At 44.9% G+C, this 24,058-nt stretch overlaps 4 protein-coding genes across 7 annotated transcripts; 1 reads left to right on the forward strand and 3 right to left on the reverse strand.

Annotated features, from left to right (window-relative positions):
- Positions 1-4,801: 4,801 nt before the first annotated feature.
- Positions 4,802-5,896, reverse strand: ccdc122 (coiled-coil domain containing 122; the record flags this gene model as incomplete). The annotated part of the gene is made up of 3 exons (XM_084446533.1): positions 4,802-4,948; positions 5,087-5,203; positions 5,678-5,896. 3 exons carry the CDS (start codon positions 5,894-5,896, stop codon positions 4,802-4,804), a joined length of 483 nt encoding a protein of 160 aa, XP_084302659.1.
- A 3,983-nt stretch (positions 5,897-9,879) lies between these two features.
- LOC311316602 (tumor necrosis factor ligand superfamily member 10-like) lies at positions 9,880-12,357 on the reverse strand. Its single transcript, XM_084447491.1, has 3 exons — positions 12,191-12,357; positions 11,689-11,824; positions 9,880-11,536 (listed from the first exon to the last, which is right to left on the reverse strand). The coding sequence occupies exons 1-3, from the start codon at positions 12,344-12,346 to the stop codon at positions 10,992-10,994; spliced, it is 837 nt and encodes a 278-aa protein (XP_084303617.1). The 5' UTR covers positions 12,347-12,357; the 3' UTR covers positions 9,880-10,991.
- A 634-nt stretch (positions 12,358-12,991) lies between these two features.
- Positions 12,992-16,628, forward strand: mtrf1 (mitochondrial translational release factor 1). The gene is made up of 9 exons (XM_084447297.1): positions 12,992-13,137; positions 13,388-13,485; positions 13,592-13,673; positions 13,879-13,986; positions 14,411-14,583; positions 15,444-15,561; positions 16,013-16,149; positions 16,290-16,388; positions 16,517-16,628. The coding sequence occupies exons 1-9, from the start codon at positions 13,101-13,103 to the stop codon at positions 16,610-16,612; spliced, it is 948 nt and encodes a 315-aa protein (XP_084303423.1). The 5' UTR covers positions 12,992-13,100; the 3' UTR covers positions 16,613-16,628.
- Positions 16,629-17,351: 723 nt separating this feature from the next.
- On the reverse strand, positions 17,352-23,166 carry wbp4 (WW domain binding protein 4; the record flags this gene model as incomplete). Of its 4 annotated transcripts, none has more annotated exons than XM_084447457.1 (10): positions 23,060-23,166; positions 22,772-22,844; positions 22,239-22,301; positions 21,144-21,267; positions 20,757-20,948; positions 19,848-19,909; positions 19,588-19,660; positions 19,306-19,496; positions 18,675-18,880; positions 17,352-18,199 (listed from the first exon to the last, which is right to left on the reverse strand). In XM_084447457.1, coding segments are annotated over exons 1-10 (1,200 nt in total). In that variant the 5' UTR covers positions 23,062-23,166. The 4 variants fall into 4 exon arrangements, with proteins under 4 accessions (XP_084303583.1, XP_084303582.1, XP_084303581.1 ...); XM_084447456.1 differs by having other exon boundaries at positions 18,675-18,877; positions 19,588-19,669; XM_084447455.1 differs by having other exon boundaries at positions 19,588-19,669.
- Between the last annotated feature and the right edge of the window lie 892 nt (positions 23,167-24,058).

Consider the following 24,058-nt stretch of genomic DNA (forward strand, 5'->3'; position numbering starts at 1 on the left):
TGTCTGGGTCCCTGCCAGACCGGAAGCCTTAGTCAGCAAAATTAACCCAGACCGCAATCCGATCAGGGCCATATACAGGCCAGATCTGGCACTTGTCTCTTAGTTCCGGCCCATATATGGCCCAGATCCGCTTGCTATCTGGGAAGTGCACCGTGTGGATCTAAGCGTGCGGAAATCGCCTTGCGGTGGTGCAAGTAATAATTGAATTAGGCAATTAGGCTAATTAAGTAGGCTAATTAAAGAGCACCGTGCACGACCCACAGCAGTCAGCACATAAATGAGCAAACCTCTGTATCTGTCTGTTGACACCGTCGCCCTAACGGCATTCATATTTGTTAGCGTAACACCGTGTCCTAACTACACGCGACGCGAGCGAGCGTCAGCGACAAAATGCGTTCCGTTGCTTTGTTTTCTATTGTTATGTCCAAACTGGACGCGAGCGACGTTTTAACTGCCCTTTTGACGCTCGCCCTGTTCCTATTTTCCTCCTGTCGCTCGCGTTGACAGGCGTTCGTTCTTTAACTGTCTTCAGTTGGGAATATAGACAAATGACGTAACAGAACAGGAAATTTAACGGTTTCAGTTAGGACAGCAAGCATGCGATGTTGCGTTCTGTTGCTCGCGTCGCAAGCAGTTAGGACACGGTGTGACACTGTTCTAGTATGTGTTCACCCCTTTTCCCTTATAGGAATGATCTTTGACATTATGTCTACAACATCTGTTCTGTAGATGTATATTGCATGATGTATATTGTGACATATTGTTTCGAGCTGTTCTCAAATCATATGAGGAAATGCTACAAAGAAGTCCCAAATCCAGCACATTTCATACACAGAGGCAACACAACGCGCACAGAGAGCAAAGGGGGATGGACATAGATCCTACCCCTCCCTTCCAGAGGGAAGCAAAGTCCCAGGTGACTAATTCGTTTGGAGGGCACTCAGGTTTGAGTACATGAGAGATTATTAAGACTTACACAAAATATTCATATTTGAGGGATGTACTTGTGTTTACATCCCTCCCGCCCGGCGACAGCGCAGGGTGACAAGTTGGACATGTTTCCGGTGGCGTGGGTGGGTTTGTTCGTTCCTACGTCAGTTGGCCAGATTACAAAACGAAAACTACTAGACCCATTTTCAGGAAAGTCGGTGGAAGGGTGTAGCAGTGTCCAACATAGAACCCATTCAATTTTGGAGTGGATCCGAATCATGGGGAGGTTCTACCAGCTGCCCAAACACAGCCAGACATTCACCTCCATTCATTTCTTAGAAAGGATTGCGCTAAATCTATCAAACTGATTTTCATGGAACTCGGTGGAGGGATGTAGCATGGGTCATCTAACAACCCATTCAATTTTGTAATTTGTAATTCACTGTCAATAACGGCAATTGAAACAGTCCTATCTCGACATGGGAAGGTCACAGAGGACTGGCATGAAGCTCTCGACCTAACGAACGCAGCGATGCCAAACATGTCCTGCTCACACGCACGTTAGAGATGCGCGGATGGAGTTTTTGATTTTTATTGGCCCACCCATGTTGCGGATATATCCTCAATATTCGCATCTCTAACATATGTGCACTCCCACAGAGCCACGCAATGCATTAATGGGAGCATGTCTAGTTTTACTGCGAAACCAATGGCACCCTTGGGAGACAGATAAAGTTTTACTGCTTCTCAAACTGTTTCCATTCAAATGTCAGTCACTGTGACCACTAAAACTACTGAGCGAGCAACTTAAAACCCATAAACTTTTGGAGCCGATCCGAATCATGGGGCAGGTCAACGAGCTGTTTCCTGGCTTATCCATTCACCTCCATTCATTTTTTGAACTAGGATTACGCAAAAACTACCCTACCGATGTTCATGAAACTCAGTGGGGGGGTGGAGCATGGGCCAACCCAGATAGCAAGCGGATGTGTAATGATTCTGGGCCATATATGGGCCGGAACTAAGCCACAAGGGCCAGATCTGGCCTGTATATGGCCCAGATCCGCTTGCTATCTGGGAACTTAGACATTTTGAAGCGGATTATGAATCACGGGGCCGGTCCACAAGACGCCTAAACACCATTCACCTCCATTCATTTTTTGGACTTAAGAAGTGAAAAATCCCCCCCCTCGTCATCGTCAATAGGGGGAACTGAAACGGCAATCTCAACATGAGAAGGTCACAGAGACACGGGGTTCCCAGATAGCAAGCGGATCTGGGCCATATATGGGCCGGAACTAAACCACAAGGGCCAGATCTGGCCTGTATATGGCCCAGATCCGCTTGCTATCTGGGTTTGGACTGGCATAGCTCTCAACCTAACGAACGCAGCAATACCAAACATGTCCCGCATGCACGCACGCACGTACGTGCACTCCCACAGAGCCGCGAAATGCATTCACGGCCGGAGGTCTGTGCTCTCTGAGCACCATTCCTAGTTTTACTGCTGCAAAAACAAATGGCACCCTTGGGGAAAAAAGTCAAGTTTTACTACTACTACTAGCCTACTACTTATTTACTCATTAAAATGTCAGTCAGTGTAACCAGTTAAACTACTGGGAGACGCTGTGTCATATGTTGCTGTTTTTTTTAATGGTATTTATAGGAATGTGATTGTACCTGCTATTTCCAAGTGAGACAAGACGTGGCATGCATCCTCGTGATGCAGGAAGGTCATGTGATAGCAGTACGAGGCGCGTCGGTTCCTCTATCCATAGAGGAAAAGCTGCTTCACTGTACAGTAGAGACCCAGACAGACCGATCAAGGCCATATACAGGCCAGATCTGGCACTTGTGGCTTAGTTCCGGCCCATATACGGCCCAGATCCGCTTGCTATCTGGGGACAGTATGCTCAGATGCAACAAAAGCATTCAAAGGCAATCCAATATATTTACAGTATGTCAGAGTATTTCACTGTTCAGAGTCAGGTAGCTGTAGGTTATGGGTAGCCTGATAAAACCATCCCGTTCCCACACACTCACATTCTGTTTCTGTTTTCGGATCCGTGTACGGACAGAATGTGAGCGTGTCGGATCGGGTTGCCTGTGCGAGGCCAGCGCGCAAAAATGTGTGTACATGTAAATGTGATGTGTTATGCAAGAAAGAGGATATTTGTGTCCTAAGCCCACAGTATGTGAATAAATTATAATTCATGAATGTAGACTATGTATTCTATTTTGCATGTGACTGTACTGTATGTTTAGGGGTTTATATACAGTAAGCCTGTGTTTTTGTGACTATGTTTATGTGTGATTCTTGGGTCTGTCTGGTGCATCTGCCCAGCAGGTGTTACACAATATACATATGTAATGTATATATGGACAGGGAACTTGTGTGTGTACTGTAAGCCTCTGTTTATGCATTTCAGTGTCTGCTGTGTGTGTGTGTGTGTGTGTGTGTGTGTGTGTGTGTGTGTGTGTGTGTGGACGCTTGACAGCTGGGAAGAAGAGCCTGGAGGCTTAAGCGTGAACGTCCCTTAGCTGGGAACATGCTAATGAGGCAAGTGATACGAGAGGCAGATGCAGAGTCACTGGGCGCTCGGCTGAAACAGTCGCACCCTTGTTAGCGGACAGAGGACTGTCGGCTCGTATCCACTCAGCCGACCCACCGGAGCGGAAGCAGCGTGAACCAAAATAATGACACGCTACCGCTGTGGACCGCAGAGCGCTCGGCTTCGTTAAGACCAGCCAGGTCCCAGGGGCCACTTCCTGGACAAGCTGATCCACCATTAGACACGGCCGTTAGGCTAGTAAATCCTGTTTTACATGCTGTAAATGTGCCCTTAAATCAATAAAGATAACTCTCAATCAATTAGGATAACTCTCTTTATGTGTCCCCCCAAGACCAGATGTTTGTTTTACAGTAGTTTACCCAGATAGCAAGCGGATCAGGGCCATATACAGGCCAGATCTGGCCCTTGTGGTTTAGTTCCGGCCCATATATGGCCCAGATCCGCTTGCTATCTGGGTAGCCAACCTCTCTTTCAAATTAGAGTTAAATGTTATTATACCTTATGTCCATTGTTGATAAGCACGTCATATAGTAAGGGTGAGAACTCATTGCCCAAAGTGCATTAATTTAACTAATGCAACCAACAACTGTGAATAAATGTACTGTGTACAGCTTGTTCAAACTCTCTGAAATCACATGGCTCAAAGGAAATAGCACAACACACAACACAAAATCATAGACATAACCGACGACCATAACGAGTAGCAATATGGTGTGTAATGAAACTGCAAGTAAGCTCCCAAACAGAGCTTCGACCTTGAACAGAGAAACATGACATTATAACTGACAACAGACAGTGATGACATAGCTTTCTTTATTTCATGAGGCCCTCAAGTAACGGCTAACTAAGTCCTCTAATGGCCTTAGAGGCAGTGCGTCCGTTTGTTGTAAGACTTCACGCTGTCTTGAGCTCAAACAACCCATAACACACTCTGCCAGAAGACTGACAGGCCATGACTTGGTGTTACAAAATATACACACCATCTTTAAAACGCTCAGTAGAATGTTCTCTCATGGCTTTTCGGTTGACTCTACTGCCCTCTGCTGTTCACTATCACCAACTGCCACAAAATGTTCTCGACACAAAGGTACATCCCAACTATTCCTCTTTCAAATGGCTTTCAAATTTCAAGAAAGAACACAACATATAAACAAAATACCATACAAACAGAGGCTGATATAAATTATGAAACAGCCATCAAAATAGCCAAGACTGAACGGCCCACTTCACTACTGCGTGATTCATATCCTTCTTTTTATCCCTGAGAATAACAGATTGAAAATACTTAATTAAACTAGCTATGGTGTCTCTAGCTGTGTCTTGAGGTCCTCTATCTGTCTCTCCATCTGGCAGATGTCCGCTGAGATTTGCCAGTGGCATGACTGGGCTTTCTTCAGCTGACAATGGAAACGCTTCACTATAGCCTCATATCGTCTGTTCTGGATCTGAGACGACACACACACACACACACACACACACACACACACACACACACACACACACACACACACAGTTTCAATAATTGAAACTAGGGCAATTATCTAAAGCTAGCTCGGGATTTGATCCTTCTATACAAACCGTACTTCTATATCTTTCTTGATGAGTGTGTGATTTTCAAACTCCTTCAGGAGCAGCTCCCGTTTCTCAGGGAGTGCGTTTCTCAGCGCTTCGATCTGCTCCCTCAGTTCATCAATCTCTTTCTGCAGAGAGAGAACTCTACAGGCACATAGCTTTTGACCATCGAAACAGATTCAGAATACCATTTTGAACAGAGAAGGATCCAAACGAGGGGCTAAGAAAAGTTAAAAACCTCGTGGCAGGCTCAAAACTCGTCTCTTCAAGAAGTACTACAACAAACCTCCCTCTTAAGCACCTATTGTATTTTAGATTGCTATCCTTGCACTTTGCCTTCAGCACTAGATTATGCTCTTAGTCACTTGTTTTAGAAAGGAGATGCACTTGTGAGTTCTGGCAAGTAGTAGTACATTGGCTTTTCCTACGTTAAATGCAATTATTGTTAATCGCTTTGGATAAAAGCGTCTGCTAAATGACTGTAATGTAATGTAAAAATGTAATGTAAGAAAATACCTCAGGAGTGTGAAATGCCTACTCTCCTCATAGACTATTCTGAAAGAACACAAATTCGCATTTCGACTCGCTCTCTCCACTCTGACCTGTGCCTCCAGCTCCTTGTGGGCCACCGTCAGGCTCTCTGCATGCAACATGGCCGCCCTGTGGCCCTCCATCTTGTTGCGGTAGGTGTTGTACCTCGCCATGTCGGAGCGGGACCGATCTTCCTCGTCCTCCAGCTGGAACCTCAGCTCGGTGTTCTGGTTGTAGGCGGACCAGGAGCGCGAGGCGAGGTCGCGCAGGGTCCACTGCAGGTCCTCCATCTCTGTCTGGAGGACGAGGATCTGCCGGACCTTGGATTTCAACTGCTGATCTGCCTCTTCGCCTTTCTCCTCTATGCTTGAGAGTGTGGCCTGGATATAAGCAGGTGGACATAACGTAAGTCACTCGGTCACTCCTGTCCCAGATAGCAAGCGGATCTGGGCCATATACAGGCCAGATCTGGCCCTTGTGGCTTAGTTCCGGCCCATATATGGCCCAGAATCATTACACATCCGCTTGCTATCTGGGGTACTTATGCACTCAGCCACCAACCCAATTTTAGATAGGTCCCTAGGACATTTACCTCCTACAATATATACCTTCACCTATCTATCTATCTATCTATCTATCTATCTATCTATCTATCTATCTATCTATCTATCTATCTATCTATCTATCTATCTATCTATCTATCCATCTAGCTGCTGAAAGTGATTATGTCTGTCAGGGGGCAGGGTTTTCTTATTGCTATTGTACTGGTCAAGTCAGGCGGTTAGTCTGTGTTGGTGACTATCCTAGGCTAGTGAACCAGGATTCACCTGAAGACTGATAAGTGTTTGTTGTTTTTCCTGGAGGGCCACCGTCTGAGCGCGGCCTTGTTGAGCAACACCCTGTATTGCTTCAGTGAGTGTGCACTCAGAGCCTGCTTGCATCTCTGCACCTGTAAACAGAACCAAAAACACTTGTTTTATTACCTAGCTACAATGGCACCTTTAAGCTACAATGGCACCTTTAAGCTACAATGGCACCTTTAAGCTACAATGGCACCTTTAAGCTACAATGGCACCTTTAAGCTACAATGGCACCTTTAAGCTAGCTAGCTATATAGCCTAGCTAACTTTAGGCCAAGCTAGCTCAGCAGCTAGAGCACACCATACACACACAGTTCAATGTATCTGTGCACCAAACCGAATAATTAAAACTATAGAACTATAATACTGGTAATAATCTCGCTAGCACAGTTCTCCAAACAACCTAAAATGACCTAACAAGCAGTACCATGTTCATTGCTTCTAAGGTTAGCCATGGTTTAGCGCCACTCTCTCGAGAAACAATGATCACGTGATCTGATCACATGATCTCTCTCCATCAGAAACTAAACAATGATCACGTGGTCAGCATCGCAAAGCCATGCTTATGCTGTTTAAATGCAAAAAAAGTGTTTTTATATACAAAGCAGGGGGCTGCAAGTGAAGCCAACTAGGAGAAAATGCTTGTATTGTTCGAAAACTGTCTTCACTTCGGTGAGTAACAAAATGGTGCAATGAATGTTCTTGATGTAACCGAGTGAAAGTGTCCTTGTGAGTCCCAGGTAGAAATTAATGGGAATTAACGGGAATAAACTGGATATTTATGTGAATTAATTATGGGAATCAATTTTATTTTCCAGTTTATTCTCATTAATTCACATAAATTCCTGTTAATTTCCCCAAATAAATTCCTTTTACAACCCTAGTCCCAGGTAGAGGTAGCGAGTGCTCTCCTCAAATGAGCGCTAACAGTCCCTCCAAGAAGTACGTTCCTATTGGCGCAATTGTTTGCCTGTTTGCCTCTGAAGTGGGAGTTTTGGAGTTCGATTCTCGCCCAAGCCCTTACCGGAGCCCCGACTATCACCCTGGACCAGGTATACCTTGGAATATGCAGAGACGTCAATATCTGTAAGCCTAATATGTGTAACCTATCTCTCTATAATCCCCCTATAATGGCAGAAACAGACAACCGGCAACAATCGGTATTTGTGTCGGTTTCTGGCATGAAAGAAAAAAATAGTTTTTGTTTTTGATGTATGCTGGAGGTAAATGATTCATTTCTGGTGTGAATTTTTAATTATTTAGTCAATTTGTCGCCCCCTGGTGTTGTAATGCTTTATACATGAATGTATGGGTCATATATTTAATTACTGATGATGGATGGATGGATGGATGGATGGATGGATGGATGGATGGATGGATGGATGGATGGATGGATGGATGGATGGATAGATAGAATGTGCAGGACAAACCACAATGTGTCCACGGGCTCTGTGCACTAGTCTGATCAACCAACAAAATGATCCTATCTGTATTTGGATATAAAACCAGGTAGTGGGTGAGCCTAGCCAAATATGAACTGTAAATTAAGATCTAACGTTGTATAGATTATGGAATGAGTGTGTAGTAGAATCATTCTAATAATTAAGAAAAGAGTAGTCGAGAATGCCAAGGTTCCTCTCTGAAAGCCCAAGCTGGTTAGTTTGCAAAGTCGGGCTCAAAGAGAAAGGACCATCCACCAAGAGCCAAGATTATCATGAAAACAGAGCATTTTAAACAGTGTGGGTGTGACCATACCTGCATATGCCAATACCTCACTAGCCAATTATCAGTGACACAGTGACAACAGCTTAAGTGAACAAAGACAGGGATCAAAGATAGTTTGGCGGAGGGGACCCCTGGTGAGGTCTCCTGCCATGAAGTCAATTAGAAGGCCTGGAGATAGGGGGTCAGGGGTCAGGGCAATAAACAAAGGGCAGCTTCTCGCTTTACACAATGTCTTGATACAGAGAATACACTCATTTGAATGTATCTATTACAATTTCTATTACAAGTGACATGCATAATGTTTCTGTATGCATTTGATTTCAATTAATGTGAGAATCCTCCCCCTAACCCACCCTTAGTCACTGAGGCAGATCAGACCGGCTTTTAAACGACCTTGGTCTAGACACAACAGGATGGGTTGAGCATTAGCCTTCTATATGACTCACCGGGGTTTTCCCCCTTCCCTCCCTTTGACTGCCTTCCCCCACCATCTCTGGCACCGTCTCTCGCTTCCCAGGCGTCAAAAACTCTCCCGTGTGCCAAAGTGTCCATCTTCATGGTTCCTGTTTACCCACAGTGCATTGTGTTTGAAGAGATAGGCTGCAGTATAAGCTAACTATATCTCGCAATCTCTACTGGAACATGTAACAATGGAAGATTGTTGACTATAAGGTTTATTTTTAATATATTTTGTTTACAGACTGCCATTGGTGTGTGACCAGTGATGAGTTGTGGTTTGGGAAACAACATTCATGCTCTGCTTTTCATCAGAAATGGTCTTGGTAAAGGGTCTATCATTTCGTTAACAATCACGTTTAAGAACACAGTACATACTGTAGTCACTTGATGACTAAGGTGAAGTGCTTGAGATCCGTCTGGTAAAAGTAGCTGATTCAAGCTCGATTGTTTCCAATATGAAATTGAGGGAATGTGCCAGAATTACAGTCTTCCAGCATGCGGCATTAATCAGATGGTGAAGCTATTCTCTTTCAACCGCAGAGACCATAAAACCAGTCACCCTCCCTCACGTGCCTCAGTCAGAAAGTGTTCAAGGTTGAGAAATCTGCTGAGGTCGTCAATATTATTCTCAGTAAAGAATCACAGGCCTGTGGATCGTTTGGAAGCCCTGTTTTCTAACTAAGGAGCTAAGGAGGTTTTTTAGGTTTTTAAATTAGCTATAACAGATGCATTTACAATTTCAGTCGTGGATTCATTTATTTAGGATTCATTTGCAGAGAATGCCCAGACAGCAATCGGATCAGGGCCATATACAGGCCAGATCTGGCACTTGTGGCTTAGTTCCGGCCCATATATGGCCCAGATCCGCTTGCTATCTGTGTGTGATGGGGCTGGCCGATTCCCCACACAGAAAAGGTTAAAAACAGGATCACTGTGTACAAATGTACTGGGCAGGTACTCACAATCAGTGATGGATATGGTACAAATAACAGATTTAGCTCAGGCTTCATAAGCATTTAGCTGCTCACTCCATTCACAAGATCGGAATACATAAGACGTTCAGTGAAAATAATATAATTTATGCTTTACAGTACATACATATTGTAATAATACAATACACACAATATTACAATGTAATAATACAATACACACAATATTACAATGTACATAATATTTACTGTTTAAAAAAATAGTAAGACAAAAACAACTTAAAGGTGTAGTAAAGGGAAAATGCATGTTTAGCCCTGTTTTAAGGTTACTTATGATCATATACAATGGTTCAGATCAAAATGTTGACAAATCTAGCACTTTTGAGAAAGTCTACCACCGTTTAGGTCATACAATGGATGTGGGTGGGCACCTTGAAAAATTATTCAAACATGTTCAACATGTTAAACTCTCGATTTCAAAGACAAGAAGCTCACCGAGGGGGTTATTGGTGTCCGTTGGTGTTCTGACATAAAATTTGCCGCAAAGTATGAATCCTGTAGGGTTTTATTGATCATTTTATGAAATCCATTGACTTGTATTGAAGCGTGTAGATGTGTAGATCAATCCGCAGAGGGGATTCAGGAAGCGGAACTACTTACGGTAGCTATTGTTATTGTTTATGTTGCTAGGCTACCTAGTTTGCGGAAGTTTACACACGTATGTGCTGCGACTAAATAGTTCTATGCTAAATATTTTAAAAAGCCTTTCCAGATGAACTTGAATCTTACTTTATGGCGAATTATATGTCAGAACGCCAACTAACACCTCGGTGAGTTTCTTGTCTTTGAAATTGAGAGTTTAACATGTTTTTGAAAGATTTTTCACCCACATCCATTGTATGACCAAAACGGTGGTAGAGCAATTATCAGATTTTTCTCAAAAGTGCTAGTTTTGTCAACGTTTTGATCTGAACCATTGTATATGATCATAAGTAACCTTAAAACAGGGCTAAACATGCATTTTCCCTTTACTACTCCTTTAATTTCACAGTTTCTGATTAAAAAAAAGACAATCAAATGATAACAGAGACAGCCCAGCTGTCTAACGGGAGATCTAAGCACACCTTATCCAGGCCAGTGGCTCATTGTGTAGCAAGAATTCTGTCTTTCTTCCTCCCACTACTCTTTCTGTTCACCCTGACATTTTAAGTTTGCTCGATCCACACTCTTAACGTTCTTGATTCTACAAATCAAGCAATGAATAATAAAACCTGATCAGCTGAACCAGGTTCAGCTAATTATTTCGGGGATACGTTATGTTATTTTGCGAAAGATGACGTGCAACTGTAATTTCAGGTGATACTATTTTTTGATACGTACAGTATGGTGCTGCCGAGGGGGGTTTTTCTCGTTCAACTGCTTACTCTAAAAGCTCCGAAGTAGCTTCCCTCAGCCTCGGGGTCCAGCATCCAGGAGTAGGACACGCTGACGTAGAGGGCGTCCCCGGGCCCCAGGGGGAAGGCCCCTCCCTGCTGCTGGCAGCACAAGTAGTAGGGGCCCCTCCTCCAGTGTCTGGTGCTCCCGCTCTTCATCAGCAGGGCCGGCCCGCGGGGGTTCTGCTGCTCGCGGTACACGTACTGCATGAGCAAGTACCCGGCTCCCCCAGTGTCAGGCCCAGTCCCAGTCTGAGGCCTTGGCTTAACACCAGCCCGAAAACCAGGCCCAACCCCAGCCCCGTTCTGAGGTCGAGTCTCAACCCCCGCCGGGGTTTGGGAAGTTCCCGGAGCACGAGCTCTCTCTGGCTCGGACTCCTCCACGTCGCTGTAGTATCGGAAGCAGGTCTTGGCGTAGATGTAGTACAGCCCGCCCTCCAGGACCAGGATGCGCCCGTCGTGGTATCCGATCTTGAACAAGCGTCCCTGGGCGTGGTTCCAGTGGATCATGGTGGTGTGGTCCTCTGGAGAAGAAGAGAGGCGGAGGAGGTGGAGGAGGAGGAGGAGGAGGAGGAGGGGAGCAGAGGAAGAGGTGAAGACCAGGAACTGAGTTTCAGATGGTCATAAAAGGATGGTAAAAAAGCACATTTCTCCTCTACTCGTGTCTCGTTCTTACTCTGGGCGCCTCCTCGAGGAGGCTGGATGGGCAGGTGGGCTGCAGGTGTGACCTCCCCGAGCCTCGTGAGGAGCTCCTGCTCACCGCCACCGTGCTTCTCAGGGGGCGGAGTCAGACTGAGAGCTGGCTCGTGATCCTGGTGACGCCGGAGAGGTCAAGATATGTCAAGATAAGGGTTCAGGTACAGCTGACACATGTCATATGACTGACACTAGCAAGGTCACCAATCAATTTAATATCCCATACAATTAACCGCCCAAAGCATAATGTATACTGTAGCTTCACTGTGTGGCTGGCTGTCTATCTTATCATATTGTGTTGAATATTTATGCACTTATTTCGATTTTAAACTGCGTTTTAAGAGCGCAATTTCATGATGATGATGATGTTTTTTGTGTGTGTGTAGGTTAGAGCTGTATAATCAATAATGACCAAAGTAGACTGAACGTTAGATGTCCGCCTTATGATCATAAGTGGTAAAGATAGTTTAAGTGCTACTCACGTGTTGAAGATAACCTGTCAAATGCAAAACGAATGCAACACTTGATGCCATCTGGAGCAGTCCCATTACAACGAGGGAACCAATAATAAATGCCTTGTTTGAAGTCTGTCCTCTACTCTGCTGAAAGTGTTGTAATCCTGGACTAGTTCTCTCCATAGTTCTCTCCATTTTCTCAGTCGAATATAGTTCATATGTGTTCCACATATATAAAACACATATCCGTTACTCGGAGTGGAAACTAATGCAATGTTCTTTATCGATCAATTTGAGGTGGGATTATTTCGGTTCTTTTCCGACCAATCAGATTTCAGTGTGTGATCCGGCCTCCGCGGGGAGGGGGCGCTGTTACAAAACGCGCAGGGTTCCTTTCGGCACTACATTTCCCAGTGTTCAAAGCAAACGTTGACCTTGCTTTGCTTCCTACTTCTCATGCTGCCTGTCACAGTGTTACCAAACACTAGAGGATAAACATATGTAACTATTTTAATATTTCCTCTATCGTAATTACAGCTTTGGCTAGGCCCATGTAATAAAGCTTTGATTGATTGATTGATGTAGACAGATGCTCGCGCAAAAATGGATTCGACTGTGCGTGTCGCGTGCGCGTCTTACCTCTCATCAAGACATTAAAAAGAGAGGAGGGTGGATTGCACTACAGTCAAGTCGTAGATCCACGCTTTGCTTTAACACTACTGTGCCTTGGGCTTTCTCATTGCGAGGATACTGTCACGCGGATTTATATCGCAGTGCTTCTGTGCAAAGATACCTTCAGCAGCTCGTGGAGGAACACAGAGACGTCACCAAGAAGCTGCAGCATGCGTGTCTCAGCGACTCGGATAGGAAGGAGCTGAGCTGCAGACGGGCGGAACTGTCACCTGTGGCAGATGCGTCCCAGTGCACCATAAAGGCCATGCAAGATCTGGAGGAAGTCGAATCTCTGCTTAGGAGTAGGTGTGGTTGTTTGTGTGCCATGCTTATTTGATCAGAAGAGCCTGTCATTGCGGCGTTTGTCCACAGGGTGTCGCCATTTCTTCCACAACGGTTGAATGATGTATACTGCTACCTACTGTGCTGTCGTATCTTCACTATCATCCCTGTGACAGTGTGATTGTGCCTTCGGTGGTCTGTCATAGGCATTTCTGTTGGAGTGCACGGATCTCTGTCAGTTTGTTTGTATCTCACATGCTCTCCCTGCAGATACAGCTGATACCAGAGAAGAGGACCAACAAATGATCCAGCTTCTGAACGAAGAACAGGCACAGCTCACCCAAAGAATAGAGGCGCTGAAAAAACACGTAAGGACTCATTATTTGATACCTATCATTGAAAAAAGTCACCTATGTCTTAATCCTAGAGGGGAAATCAGTTTGAATTCTTCTAACGCTTGTGAATATTTCCCAGTTGATCCAGACACTTGTTCCCAGCGATCCTCATGACAACAGCAGTGTCCTTTTGGAGGTGCTTTCCGGGCGGACAACGGGAGGTGGGTGACCCGGCTGCAAGTGCTATGTTTTTAAAATTAATACATTTAAAAATTGATAATTGGGTTTTATGACACAACAAGAAGTCCTATACACATTTGTGGGATTTTGGTGCTTTGTGATGTTGTATTGGTAAGAAAAATATTGTATCTTACTTGATTTATTGTCTTTATCTTCTTATTGTGTGTGTTGGCTGTGATGATCCAGGTGACATCTGCCAGCAGTTCACCAGGGAGATGCTGGACATGTACCAAGGCTACGCCAGCTACAGGAGCTGGGAGTTTGAGATTTTCAACTACACACCTGCGGACTATGGTAAGTCTGTCTCAGTCAGTCAGTCTGTCTGTATCTGCCTGTATGTCTGTCTGGGACCCTGTCTGTATGTCTGTCTGGGACCCTGTCTGTCTGTACTGGATCTGTCTGTCTGTCTATCTATCTATCTGTCTATCTATCTATCTATCTATCTATCTATCTATCTATCTATCTATCTATCTATCTATCTATCTATCTATCTATCTATCTATCTATCTATCTATCTACTGTATCTATCTATCTATCTATCTATCTATCTATCTATCTGTCTGTCTGTCTGTCTGTCTGTCTGTCTGTCTGTCTGTCTGTCTGTCTGTCTGTCTCTCTGTCTGTCTGTCTGCCTATCTAGTTCCATTGGGAACAAACGCACCCTCCTCATCCACAGTTGACGGATTTGACAGATTGATTGTCCGCTAACCCCCTGCAGGTGGGCTGCACCACGCGGCGGTGAGGGTGGCCGGGGAGGGCGTGTACGGCCGTCTGAAGCACGAGGGGGGCATCCACCGGGTCCAGAGGATCCCTGAGGTGGGCCTGTCCTCCAGGATGCAGCGCATCCACACCGGGACCATGACGGTCATCGTCCTGCCCCAGCCCACCGAGGTACCCCTGGTTCACTTCACTTTATTTGAGAAGGGACAATGCATATCATCTGTCTGTAACGCGGTACATTGATCTGTTGTTCTTTTATTATTGTTCTCTCTTAATTGTTTTGTGTATGATTGTGTGTTAGCTCGTCGACACCGCAAACGAGGGAAACCTCGGTGTCTTAACGAGTTGAATAAAGGTTTGAAATGAAATGAAATATCAATCAACAACAAATGTTAATACACCAGATTTAACCAGGAGGCTGATTTTCATCAGTGGTCACTGGCCAAGATGTTATAAATAGGCATCCTAAAATGACACAAGATGAAAGTAAACAATAACACAGCATCATACAGAGCATATGAAAGACAGTTATAAAAACAAACAAATCAAGGAAATAAATACTGTCACCCCTGTGTGAGAATGTGTCTTATACCGCATTGGAAATGTGTTGATGTTATGACTGGATGTTTTATGTACAGTGTTAGGGATGTGTTGGGAACAGTTAGACTATCGATTAATTGCCGATAAGAATTTACTCGAGTAAGATTTCTTTACTCGATTAACTGCTTGTTAATGCAACAGAACTTTTTTGTATTTTTTTTTTTCAACGAACATTATCAACGGGAGTTGCGTGAAATGTAATCATGATTTAAGGAAATTTCAACGACACAGTGGAAGGGCTGTCCGGCACGGGACGTTCTTATCAATGAATCGACTATTGTTTGTTAAGGTTAACAGTCAACAATCGATGAATGAAATTCCTTGAAATTTTCAACCCTATACAGCGTGTATTGTATGTCTTGCACACAAAATAAGAAACGTGAGCTACAGTAGCCTGTCGGACGACGCTCTGTCCTCGTTCTGTGTCGTAGCTGGACGTCACCATCGACCCGAAGGACCTGCGCATCGACACGTTCAGGTCCAAGGGCCCGGGCGGGCAGAGCGTCAACACGACGGACAGCGCCGTCCGGATAGTTCACCTGCCCACAGGTAAGACCGACGCACCTGGACAGGTCACAGCGCCCCCTTCCTCTGCGGAGTAGCCACGAGCGGCACGTTGGTGACACGCGTACCTGTCCTTAACACCTCTGTCCAGATCGATCAGCTGTGTGGTGGCTATTCAGCGATAAGCGAATAAGTGTTGTGCGCCACGTCGCCATAGTTACCAGCTCAGCGGCCTTGTGGTTAGAGTGTCCGCCCTGAGACTGGGAGGTCGGGAGTTCGATCCCCGGCTGAGTCATACCAAAGACTATAAAAATGGGACACATTGCCTCCCTGCTTGGCACTCAGCATCAAGGGTTGGAATTGGGGGTCTACATCACCAAATGATTCCCGAGCGCGGCACCGCTGCTGCTCACCGCTCCCCCAGGGGATGGGTCAAATGGTGTGTGACAATCATTGGGACTTTTAACCTTTAACCTTTACTGACCCCTGACAACAGGTACGGCGGTGGAGTGTCAGCAGTCGCGCTCCCAGCTGAAGAACCGCGACACGGCCATGCAGGCGCTGCGAGCGCGCCTGTACCAGTGCATGATGGGTAAAGAGACGGAACAGAGACACACGGCGAGAAAACACCAGGTGACCACCGCCGCCACGCCCCCCCCCCCCCCGCCCCCTCCCCATTTCATATGACGTCATAGGACGTTTTCTGAACGCGAGGTGTTGGGTCTCAACCCTTAGTACCGATAGCTTGATTCTTCCTTCTCTCCCAACTCCAGGTGGGCACGCGTTCCCAATCCGACAGGATTCGAACCTACAACTTCAGTCAAGACCGGGTCACGGACCACCGCACCGGCTACGTAACCCGAGACATCAAGGTGCTTAGAGCCAGTGGTTTCATGAAAGGCGATATATAAATTAAAGTTATTATTATTGTCAAATCAGACCTATTCCACCAGACTGTGATTTCCAGAAGGTTAACGTTTATTCCCTGTTGTGTGGCCAGGAGTTTATGAGGGGCGGCGAGCCCCTGGATGAGCTGATCTCAGACCTGCTGGAGAACAGGGAGAGAGAGGCCCTGCTGGAGCTGGTGGAGAGCTGATCTCAGACCTGCTGGAGAACAGGGAGAGAGAGGCCCTGCTGGACCTGCTGGAGAACAGGGAGAGAGAGGCCCTGCTGGAGAGCTGATCTCAGACCTGCTGGAGGACAGGGAGAGGCCCTGCTGGAAAGCTTCTGTCCGAGGCGCTCTGGACCGGCGCCCACGGCTGAGTAGACACAAGGCGCACGGCTGCATTACTCCTGACGGCCAACAGGGGGCCGTCTGTCCACTATCTCGGATCTTAAGACTGGACACGCCCTCTGAGCTAAAGCCCTGACTACGCTACAAGACCACTGACTGGAGATCAGCTTGATGGACAGGTGGACTAACAGCAAGCATGGGAGAAGTGTTAAACCGCTGACCATGGATCAGCTAGTATGTTAAAAGCAACATGGGGGGGTTAACATTGTATCTTCTGTGATGTAACAGATAATTTATTTAGTAACTTCTGTGATGTAACAGATAATGTATTTAGTAACTATGTCACTTCTGTGTATTTAGTAACTATGTCACTTCTGTGAATGTATGCTGTGGTTTCTCAGCAGTAAACAGACGTGTATATATCCACCTTGTCCAGTAGACGAGAGAGACATGGCACACACCGGCAAAATGTTTAATTCAACAACACTTGCAATAAAAAAAAAAAGTATAATTGGTAAAATATTTAGTCATTTCATATAATCATACTGTAGAAAACATTCATTCTCCTTATCTCACTTGTCCAATCAAATATGGACACATTTTCATCTCATGTGACCCTATACAAGGAGAAATTCACAAACATATTAAGGGCCATTCATAATTTACGCAGGTAAAGAAAATATGTTGCAATGTCTTTGTAAATGGTTTATCGATTCTTGAGGCGAACAAAATAAATGAAAATATCTTGGCGTCTACACTAAGAAACATGGTAGGTGGGGGGCCTCGAGATGGGTCTGTCGAGAGGAGAACCGGGAGAGAAAGAGTAGAAGACGACAGTATCCCAGCGCCAAGGCTTTCAGAGACGTCATTATTAAGAATACTTGGCAGTTTGCTGTCCTTTCTGCTCCAGTCCAACATTACTCAAGTGCTCCCTCTACTGGCTGGCTGGTGGAAAAACCAAAACTATTCCTGACAGGAAACACGAAGCACACAAGCAAGTAAATACTCTAAATCCTAAACTGCCTCGAGGTGCTGACAGCTGACTGAAGCTGGGTAGTCAAACATTTGTAGGACATCCACTGTTGAATCCACGAGAGGTTTTATATTAATATTCCCCCTCAGGTGATCTCAGTCTTTACAAACATCATCTCTGCTCTCCGAGGGCGCGTAAATAAATGTGTTTTATTGTTGTTTTTTTCTTCTTTTTTTTTTAACCAAAATCTGTGTCCGGGGCGTCAGTCGTCCTCGCCCCTCTGCCGGAGGCTCCGTGATTTGCCGCTCTCCGCTTTCCTCTTCCTGAAAGACGCCGCCGCCCCCCCGGCCCCGTCCTCCCCCAGGGAGGTGATGGTGCGCTCCCTAAACCTGGGCTTGGGTTCTCTGGGCAGCTCTGTGGGCGCGGGGGCGCTGGACGCTCCTTCCACCTTGGGCAGCTGTAGGTCCACCTTCTCACTGTAGGGGGGGGTAGAGAGCAGAGACGAGCTTGAGTCTGAGTACACTGATTCCACGTGAGCATATAAACCAACAACCACTCCTTCTACGGCTACGCATCGACTTCACAGTACCGCACTTTTCAACAGATGGGAGAGATGACTGTGGCGAGATCAGGGGTCGAAATTAACTTTTTTTAGCCAAATGTCTGGTAGATAAAGTCTACCCGCCAAAACCTTTTTTTTACCAGCCAAAAAATAAATAGCCTTTTTGTGTCACGTAGACATACAGTACATTTAATCTGCATAATAATTGCTTGCTTTATAGCAAGGGCTGATATTATGTTAAGCGCAGAACCATCAATGCTGATATTTTGCTGCAAAAAACATCTCCCGCCAAACTGGCTTCCAAAACAAACGCGCCAAATGAAAAATATACACGCATTTCACGCTTGGCGTGTGTTCATTTCGAACTCTGGGCGGGATGAAGTACTTACTACGGGTCCTCCTCCTCCTTGATCTGCTCCCACGCCCCGTAAGGGGTGGTCTTCCGGGGCCTCTTGGCGGGGACCTTCTTCTCCTCCACGGGCGGAGCGGCCGCCATTTTGTCCCCTTCGCCTCCTCTCCCCTCGTCGCCCTCCTCCTTACCTCCGCCGTTCTCGTCCCCTCGCTCCTTCTCCGAGCTCTCCTCCCCTCTCCTCTTCTGGGGGAAGGAAGACTTTGGTTCATTTAAGAGGTTCGTTTTAGAGGTTTTAGAGTCTTTAGTTCGTTTTAGAGTTTTTAGAGTCTATGAGTTTCGATAGAAACCACGCAAGCCGAGTCTGAAGGTCAAGGGTTTTAGAAAGAGAAAACGAGTTGACCCTACTAACATTCACAGATATTGTAGTTTTGTAAATTGTGACTTGTAGATTTGTAACTTGGGAATTGAGTATTACAGTTTATCTGTAGCATAATCCTGGAGCCGACAGCAACGTTTCACTGTGACTGTACACGGCACATTACATGTGACGAATAAAAGAATCTTGAATCCTGGATATGAGTGAGTGATATGAGTGAGAGATATGAGTGAGAGATATGAGTGAGAGATATGAGCGAGAGATATGAGCGAGAGATATGAGCGACTCTCACCCTGAAGCTGATCTTGGCGATTGTGGTCTGTTTGGACTCCTCCCCTTCGCCCTCCCCATCCTTGGCGCCGGTGGCTCTGCCGGAGCCCTCCGAGAGGGGCCCTGGCTTGGGGGCGGGGGACTTATCATCCTTGCCCTCCGACCCCGAGCCTGACCCGGTAGGGAGGTCAGCCGGTCTCTCCCAACTGGACTCTGCGTGAGAGAGAGCGAGAGGGACGTGGTTGCGGTCAGACTCGGGTGTTAAATGTGTGGCGGGTGGCGGCGTGGCGGGGGTGTGGCTCACCTCTGGTCTCGGTGTTGTAGTAGTAGGTGAACCCGTCAGGACTGACCGCCTCCCTCCATGCGCTGCCCGCGCTCTGTGGGAACTGCGCAGAGAAGATATAAAATAATAAATAATATAAATAATAATAATATTAAACTATGGTACATATGACCCCACCCAGAGTCTTTATTGATATCGTAAAACACACAACATGCTAGGTGATAAAACCCCATAGACAACTGGTTGTTTTATGGTGTGTGTGTGTGTGTGTGTGTGTTTACCTCACTCTGGGTGGAGGTGGAACTTCCTCTCTCTGCATCCTCAGGCTTGACCCACTGTGATTCTAGAAAGGGGGGGCACAGTAATACTATAATAATCCTATCCTAATACTATCATCTCTAATCACAAGCTTTCAGTACCCAAACTTGGCTTCCTGTCTGTCAAAGAATTGACTTTAAAATACTGCTGTTGGTTTATAAAGCACTGAATGGTTTAGGGCCAAAATATATTTCTGATCTGATCATATGCTATGAACCATCCAGACCTCTCAGGTCGTCTGGCACAAGTCTGCTTTCTGTCCCCAGAGTTAAAACAAAACATGGAGAAGCAGCGTTCAGTTTTTATGCCCCACATATCTGGAACAAACTTCCAGAAAACTGCAGGTCTGCTGCAACTCTTGGTTATTTTAAAACAAGCCTGAAGACTTTTCTTTTTGCCACTGCTTTCTAAGAGGAGTTATGTTTGTCTGTATACTGCACTGTAACTTTTATTCCTGTATTCTATTTGTCCTGCTTTTTGTTTTAAATGTCTATAATGACTTGCTCTTTGTTTTAAAGGTCTATAATGTCTTGCTTTTTGTTTTAATGCTTTTAATTTGTCCTGCTTTTTGTTTTAAATGTCTATAATGTCTTGCTTTTTGTTTTAATGCTTTTAATTTGTCCTGCTTTTTGTTTTAAATGTCTATAATGTCTTGCTTTTTGTTTTAATGCTTTTAATATCTCATGTAAAGCACCTTGAATTGCCCTGTGGCTGAAATGTGCTATATAAATAAACTTGCCTTGCCAAATACCTAGTAATACTTGCTGCAGGCATGATCTAAGTCTCTCATAGGACTGTAGGATTGTTTTGAAGGTTTGTTCATTTGGATGTGGAGTTGACCACTCGGTTCTGGTCATCAGACAGGCCATCACCTCCGGTCACAGTGTTGAAGTAGTACGTCACTCCGTCGTCCGACTGCCCTTCCACCCAGGCGTCCGATTCCCTCACGGGCTGTCTGGACGCCTTCCCTGCAGACCTCTGCTTCTTCTCTTTTCTCTGAGGGGGGGGCTGAACTTGGGGCTGGGGTTTGGTTTGGGTTTGGGGTTGAGTTTGGGCTTGGGAACCTACACGAACGCGCGAAGACACATCGAATATCAGATACCATCATTAACAGAGAGAGTAACCTACAGTAAACCCAAAGCAGCCAACTGACAATCCCAGTTGGACATTTAGCTATCGTTTTGTGATAGTAACACAGCAGTCAGGTTATTCAGTGTCTCTATGAAGCCGTTACTGTAGCTACATATGATTTACAGTACCTGACTCTATCCCCAACCTCTTCAAATCCTGCTCATATGCTTTCTGTGCGGCCGCCTCCATGGCTGCGAACTCCTTTGACTGGCGGTCCTCCTGCTTGGCTTTGTCCATGCTCTTCTTTTGCATCTGCGCAGACATGGAGGGCAGAGGAGAGGTCCCAGATATCACTCACCCAATCAGGAGACAGCAATGGCCGCCCCGGACCTTATCTCAGTTGAAAGCGAAGTAATGCTCAGTTGATGTACTATTATACAACGGTTAGTTCTGACCGCGCATTGCGATTGGCCAAGAGGCATTCGGATGCCGTGCCGATAACCGCGATATACCAACGGGCCAATCACAGGTAAAGGTATGACTCCATAAACGCCCCAGATAGCAAGCGGATCTGGGCCATATACAGGCCAGATCTGGCCCTCGTGGCTTAGTTCCGGCCCATATATGGCCCAGATCCGCTTGCTATCTGGGGCTGATGAGTTGCCATAGCAACGGTAATGGAGAACTGTTTCGGATTGCGCGTGTCTGAAAGCAACAGTTTTTTGCGGAATTGAACACTACAAACCCATCTTTTTCACACACAAAAATGAACGACAGTGCAGTGCTGTTGTATAAAAGCAATAACACACTTGAGGTTGTGCCTTACCATGGTTACCGTGGTTGTTGGGCACGGCTGTGCTGGCTACGACCGCAACACAGACGTGCCCAACCACAATAAAACAGGACTTCAAGTGTCAGTCTGTCATATCTGTGTTTGTCTGTTTGTACCACATGAACATGTCTCTAAGCTATAGCGACCCCTACTGCTAAGTCACTGTATTTATCTAAGGAGTTGACTAGCTCATTTCAAAGTCAGTTTGATTTGTCACATACTACATCATACAGGTACGAGTACTGGTTGTGACATGTTCGTCTGTTAGCTCCTAGATTCAGAAAACATTTAGCAATATAGAGAGGTTAAAAAAGCACAAAAAATAGTATAAAGTGAAACAATGTGTTTGGATATATTTGAGCAATGTCTTCAGAATGATGTCGGTGTGAAGTGTGTGGGGACTAATGTTGGACAGACAACACAATACAATAGTGATATCACTAGAACACACCTCGGCAATCTTGAGAGAGACATTTTCTTTGTGATTCTTCCCTCTTTCGTGGAACTCCACACTCTGCATTGAGACACGGGGGGTAAAGGTATTACAACAGGGAATACAGGTATGGGGGGTAAAGGTATTACAACAGGGAATACAGGTATGGGGGTAAAGGTATTACAACAGGGAATACAGGTATGGGGGTAAAGGTATTACAAGAGGGAATACAGGTATGTTGATGTTAACGACGTACAGTCGACTCTGCTTGAGATAGCTAAACAAATATTACTCCTATAAATACGTAGTGAATGAGATGGAGCGTGCATTAATAAATGTATGAGATGGAGCGTGCATTAGTAAGTGAATGAGATGGAGCGTGCATTAGTAAATGTATGAGATGGAGCGTGTATTAGTAAATGTATGAGATGGAGCGTGCATTAGTAAATGTATGAGATGGAGCGTGTATTAGTAATGTATGAGATGGAGCATGCATTAGTAATTTATGGCTGAATCCCACTTCCACAATCCCAGTATTCATTGTCACTCACAGGCTTGTTGTCAGCTATCCAACATTTGCAGTATTTGCAAAATTTCTTCGGTTGTGACTTCCAATAATCAGCCCTTAAAGTCAAATAATATAACACATTAGCACTTAGTAGGGGCAAACTTCTTTTTTTTAAAAGAAATAGCAATCTTACTCAGACAACTCGGTTAGCTACCAGCTAACGTTAGCCACTACACAACCAGCTAGCTGTATGAACTGATGCAGCAAGTAGGCTAACGTACCTAACTAAATACCTAATTACAAAACAAGCTTTGAATGGGTTTGTACTCACATTGTTAATTACAATCTATTGAAATATGATTAAAAAGTCTGATTAAGCTAAAAACGAGTGGGACTTGTGCACATTTCTCCAGTGCCACAAACCATCAACGTAAAAACGTCGACCCCTTGTGATGACGTAAATTATAGGCGACGTCACCCTTGTGTATTTTGGCAAAATACTCAGATTGTTACTCGTTCTTCGGGGAAATGTATCTTTTGACCTTTCTATGTGAGCAATGTAAATAAAACAGACATATCTTACACAAAAATTCAGTGTTTAAATATATTTTCTTTAAAAGCGCAGCAGCCGTGTGAGAAGCAATGACTTCCCATATGGTCTAGCGGTTAGGATTCCTGGTTTTCACCCAGGCGGCCCGGGTTCGACTCCCGGTATGGGAATTACACTTTTGTAAATAAGCAACAAAATCTGTTGATGAAAACGACTTACTACGACCCATATATGCCGTCATTGGGGTGTGTGTGTGTGTGTGTATATATATAAAAATAAAAAACTAGCCTTAACTAATTGTCATGAATTTCTATTACTTTCCATGAATAGTATATAGGCTATATAAAATACTTATAATTGTAAACGGAAACTGAATAAAACAACTCCCCCTTTAGAAAACAAATTCAACATTGTAATAAAAAAGTGCAATTCAAAAGCACGAGAAACTATCTGTTCCAAAAACCACAACAAAGCAAATGTAAAAATGAATTTATTCAAGTTGTTTTAGGACATACACTCACTCAATTGAATATAGTGACAAAAAGTGTTGGTGTGAGATTTTGAAATGTGCAGTGTGAAAATGTACTCGGTGAAGTGCAGTTAACATCTAAAAAACATCTTAAAAAAAAAAAATTGTGAGAAAATGCTACATTTCCAATCCTTAATCCCAACAAACATCTAATTCAGTGCTTAATTCTGAACAAAAAAGTGCAATCATAAAAAGAAAAATTAACAATAGATTTTCGTTCAAACACTATTGGTGCAACAATTACAATAAAG

Source organism: Borostomias antarcticus (assembly GCF_949987555.1).
Source record: "Borostomias antarcticus genome assembly, chromosome: 12".
NCBI classification, from domain to species: Eukaryota; Metazoa; Chordata; class Actinopteri; order Stomiiformes; family Stomiidae; genus Borostomias; species Borostomias antarcticus.

Bases quoted from the DNA above. Each gene is read 5' to 3' on its own strand.
- LOC311316602 (XM_084447491.1), bottom strand. From the start codon at position 12,346: ATGGAGAGAACTAGTCCAGGATTACAACACTTTCAGCAGAGTAGAGGA. The intron at 11,825-12,190 runs GTGAGTAGCACT...CGGCGTCACCAG, and splicing joins TGACAGGTTATCTTCAACAC to GATCACGAGCCAGCTCTCAG. The intron at 11,537-11,688 runs GTAAGAACGAGA...CTTCTTCTCCAG, and splicing joins TCCTCGAGGAGGCGCCCAGA to AGGACCACACCACCATGATC.
- mtrf1 (XM_084447297.1), top strand. From the start codon at position 13,101: ATGCAAGATCTGGAGGAAGTCGAATCTCTGCTTAGGA. The intron at 14,584-15,443 runs GTACCCCTGGTT...TCTGTGTCGTAG, and splicing joins TCCTGCCCCAGCCCACCGAG to CTGGACGTCACCATCGACCC. The intron at 16,150-16,289 runs GTGACCACCGCC...TCCCAACTCCAG, and splicing joins ACACGGCGAGAAAACACCAG to GTGGGCACGCGTTCCCAATC.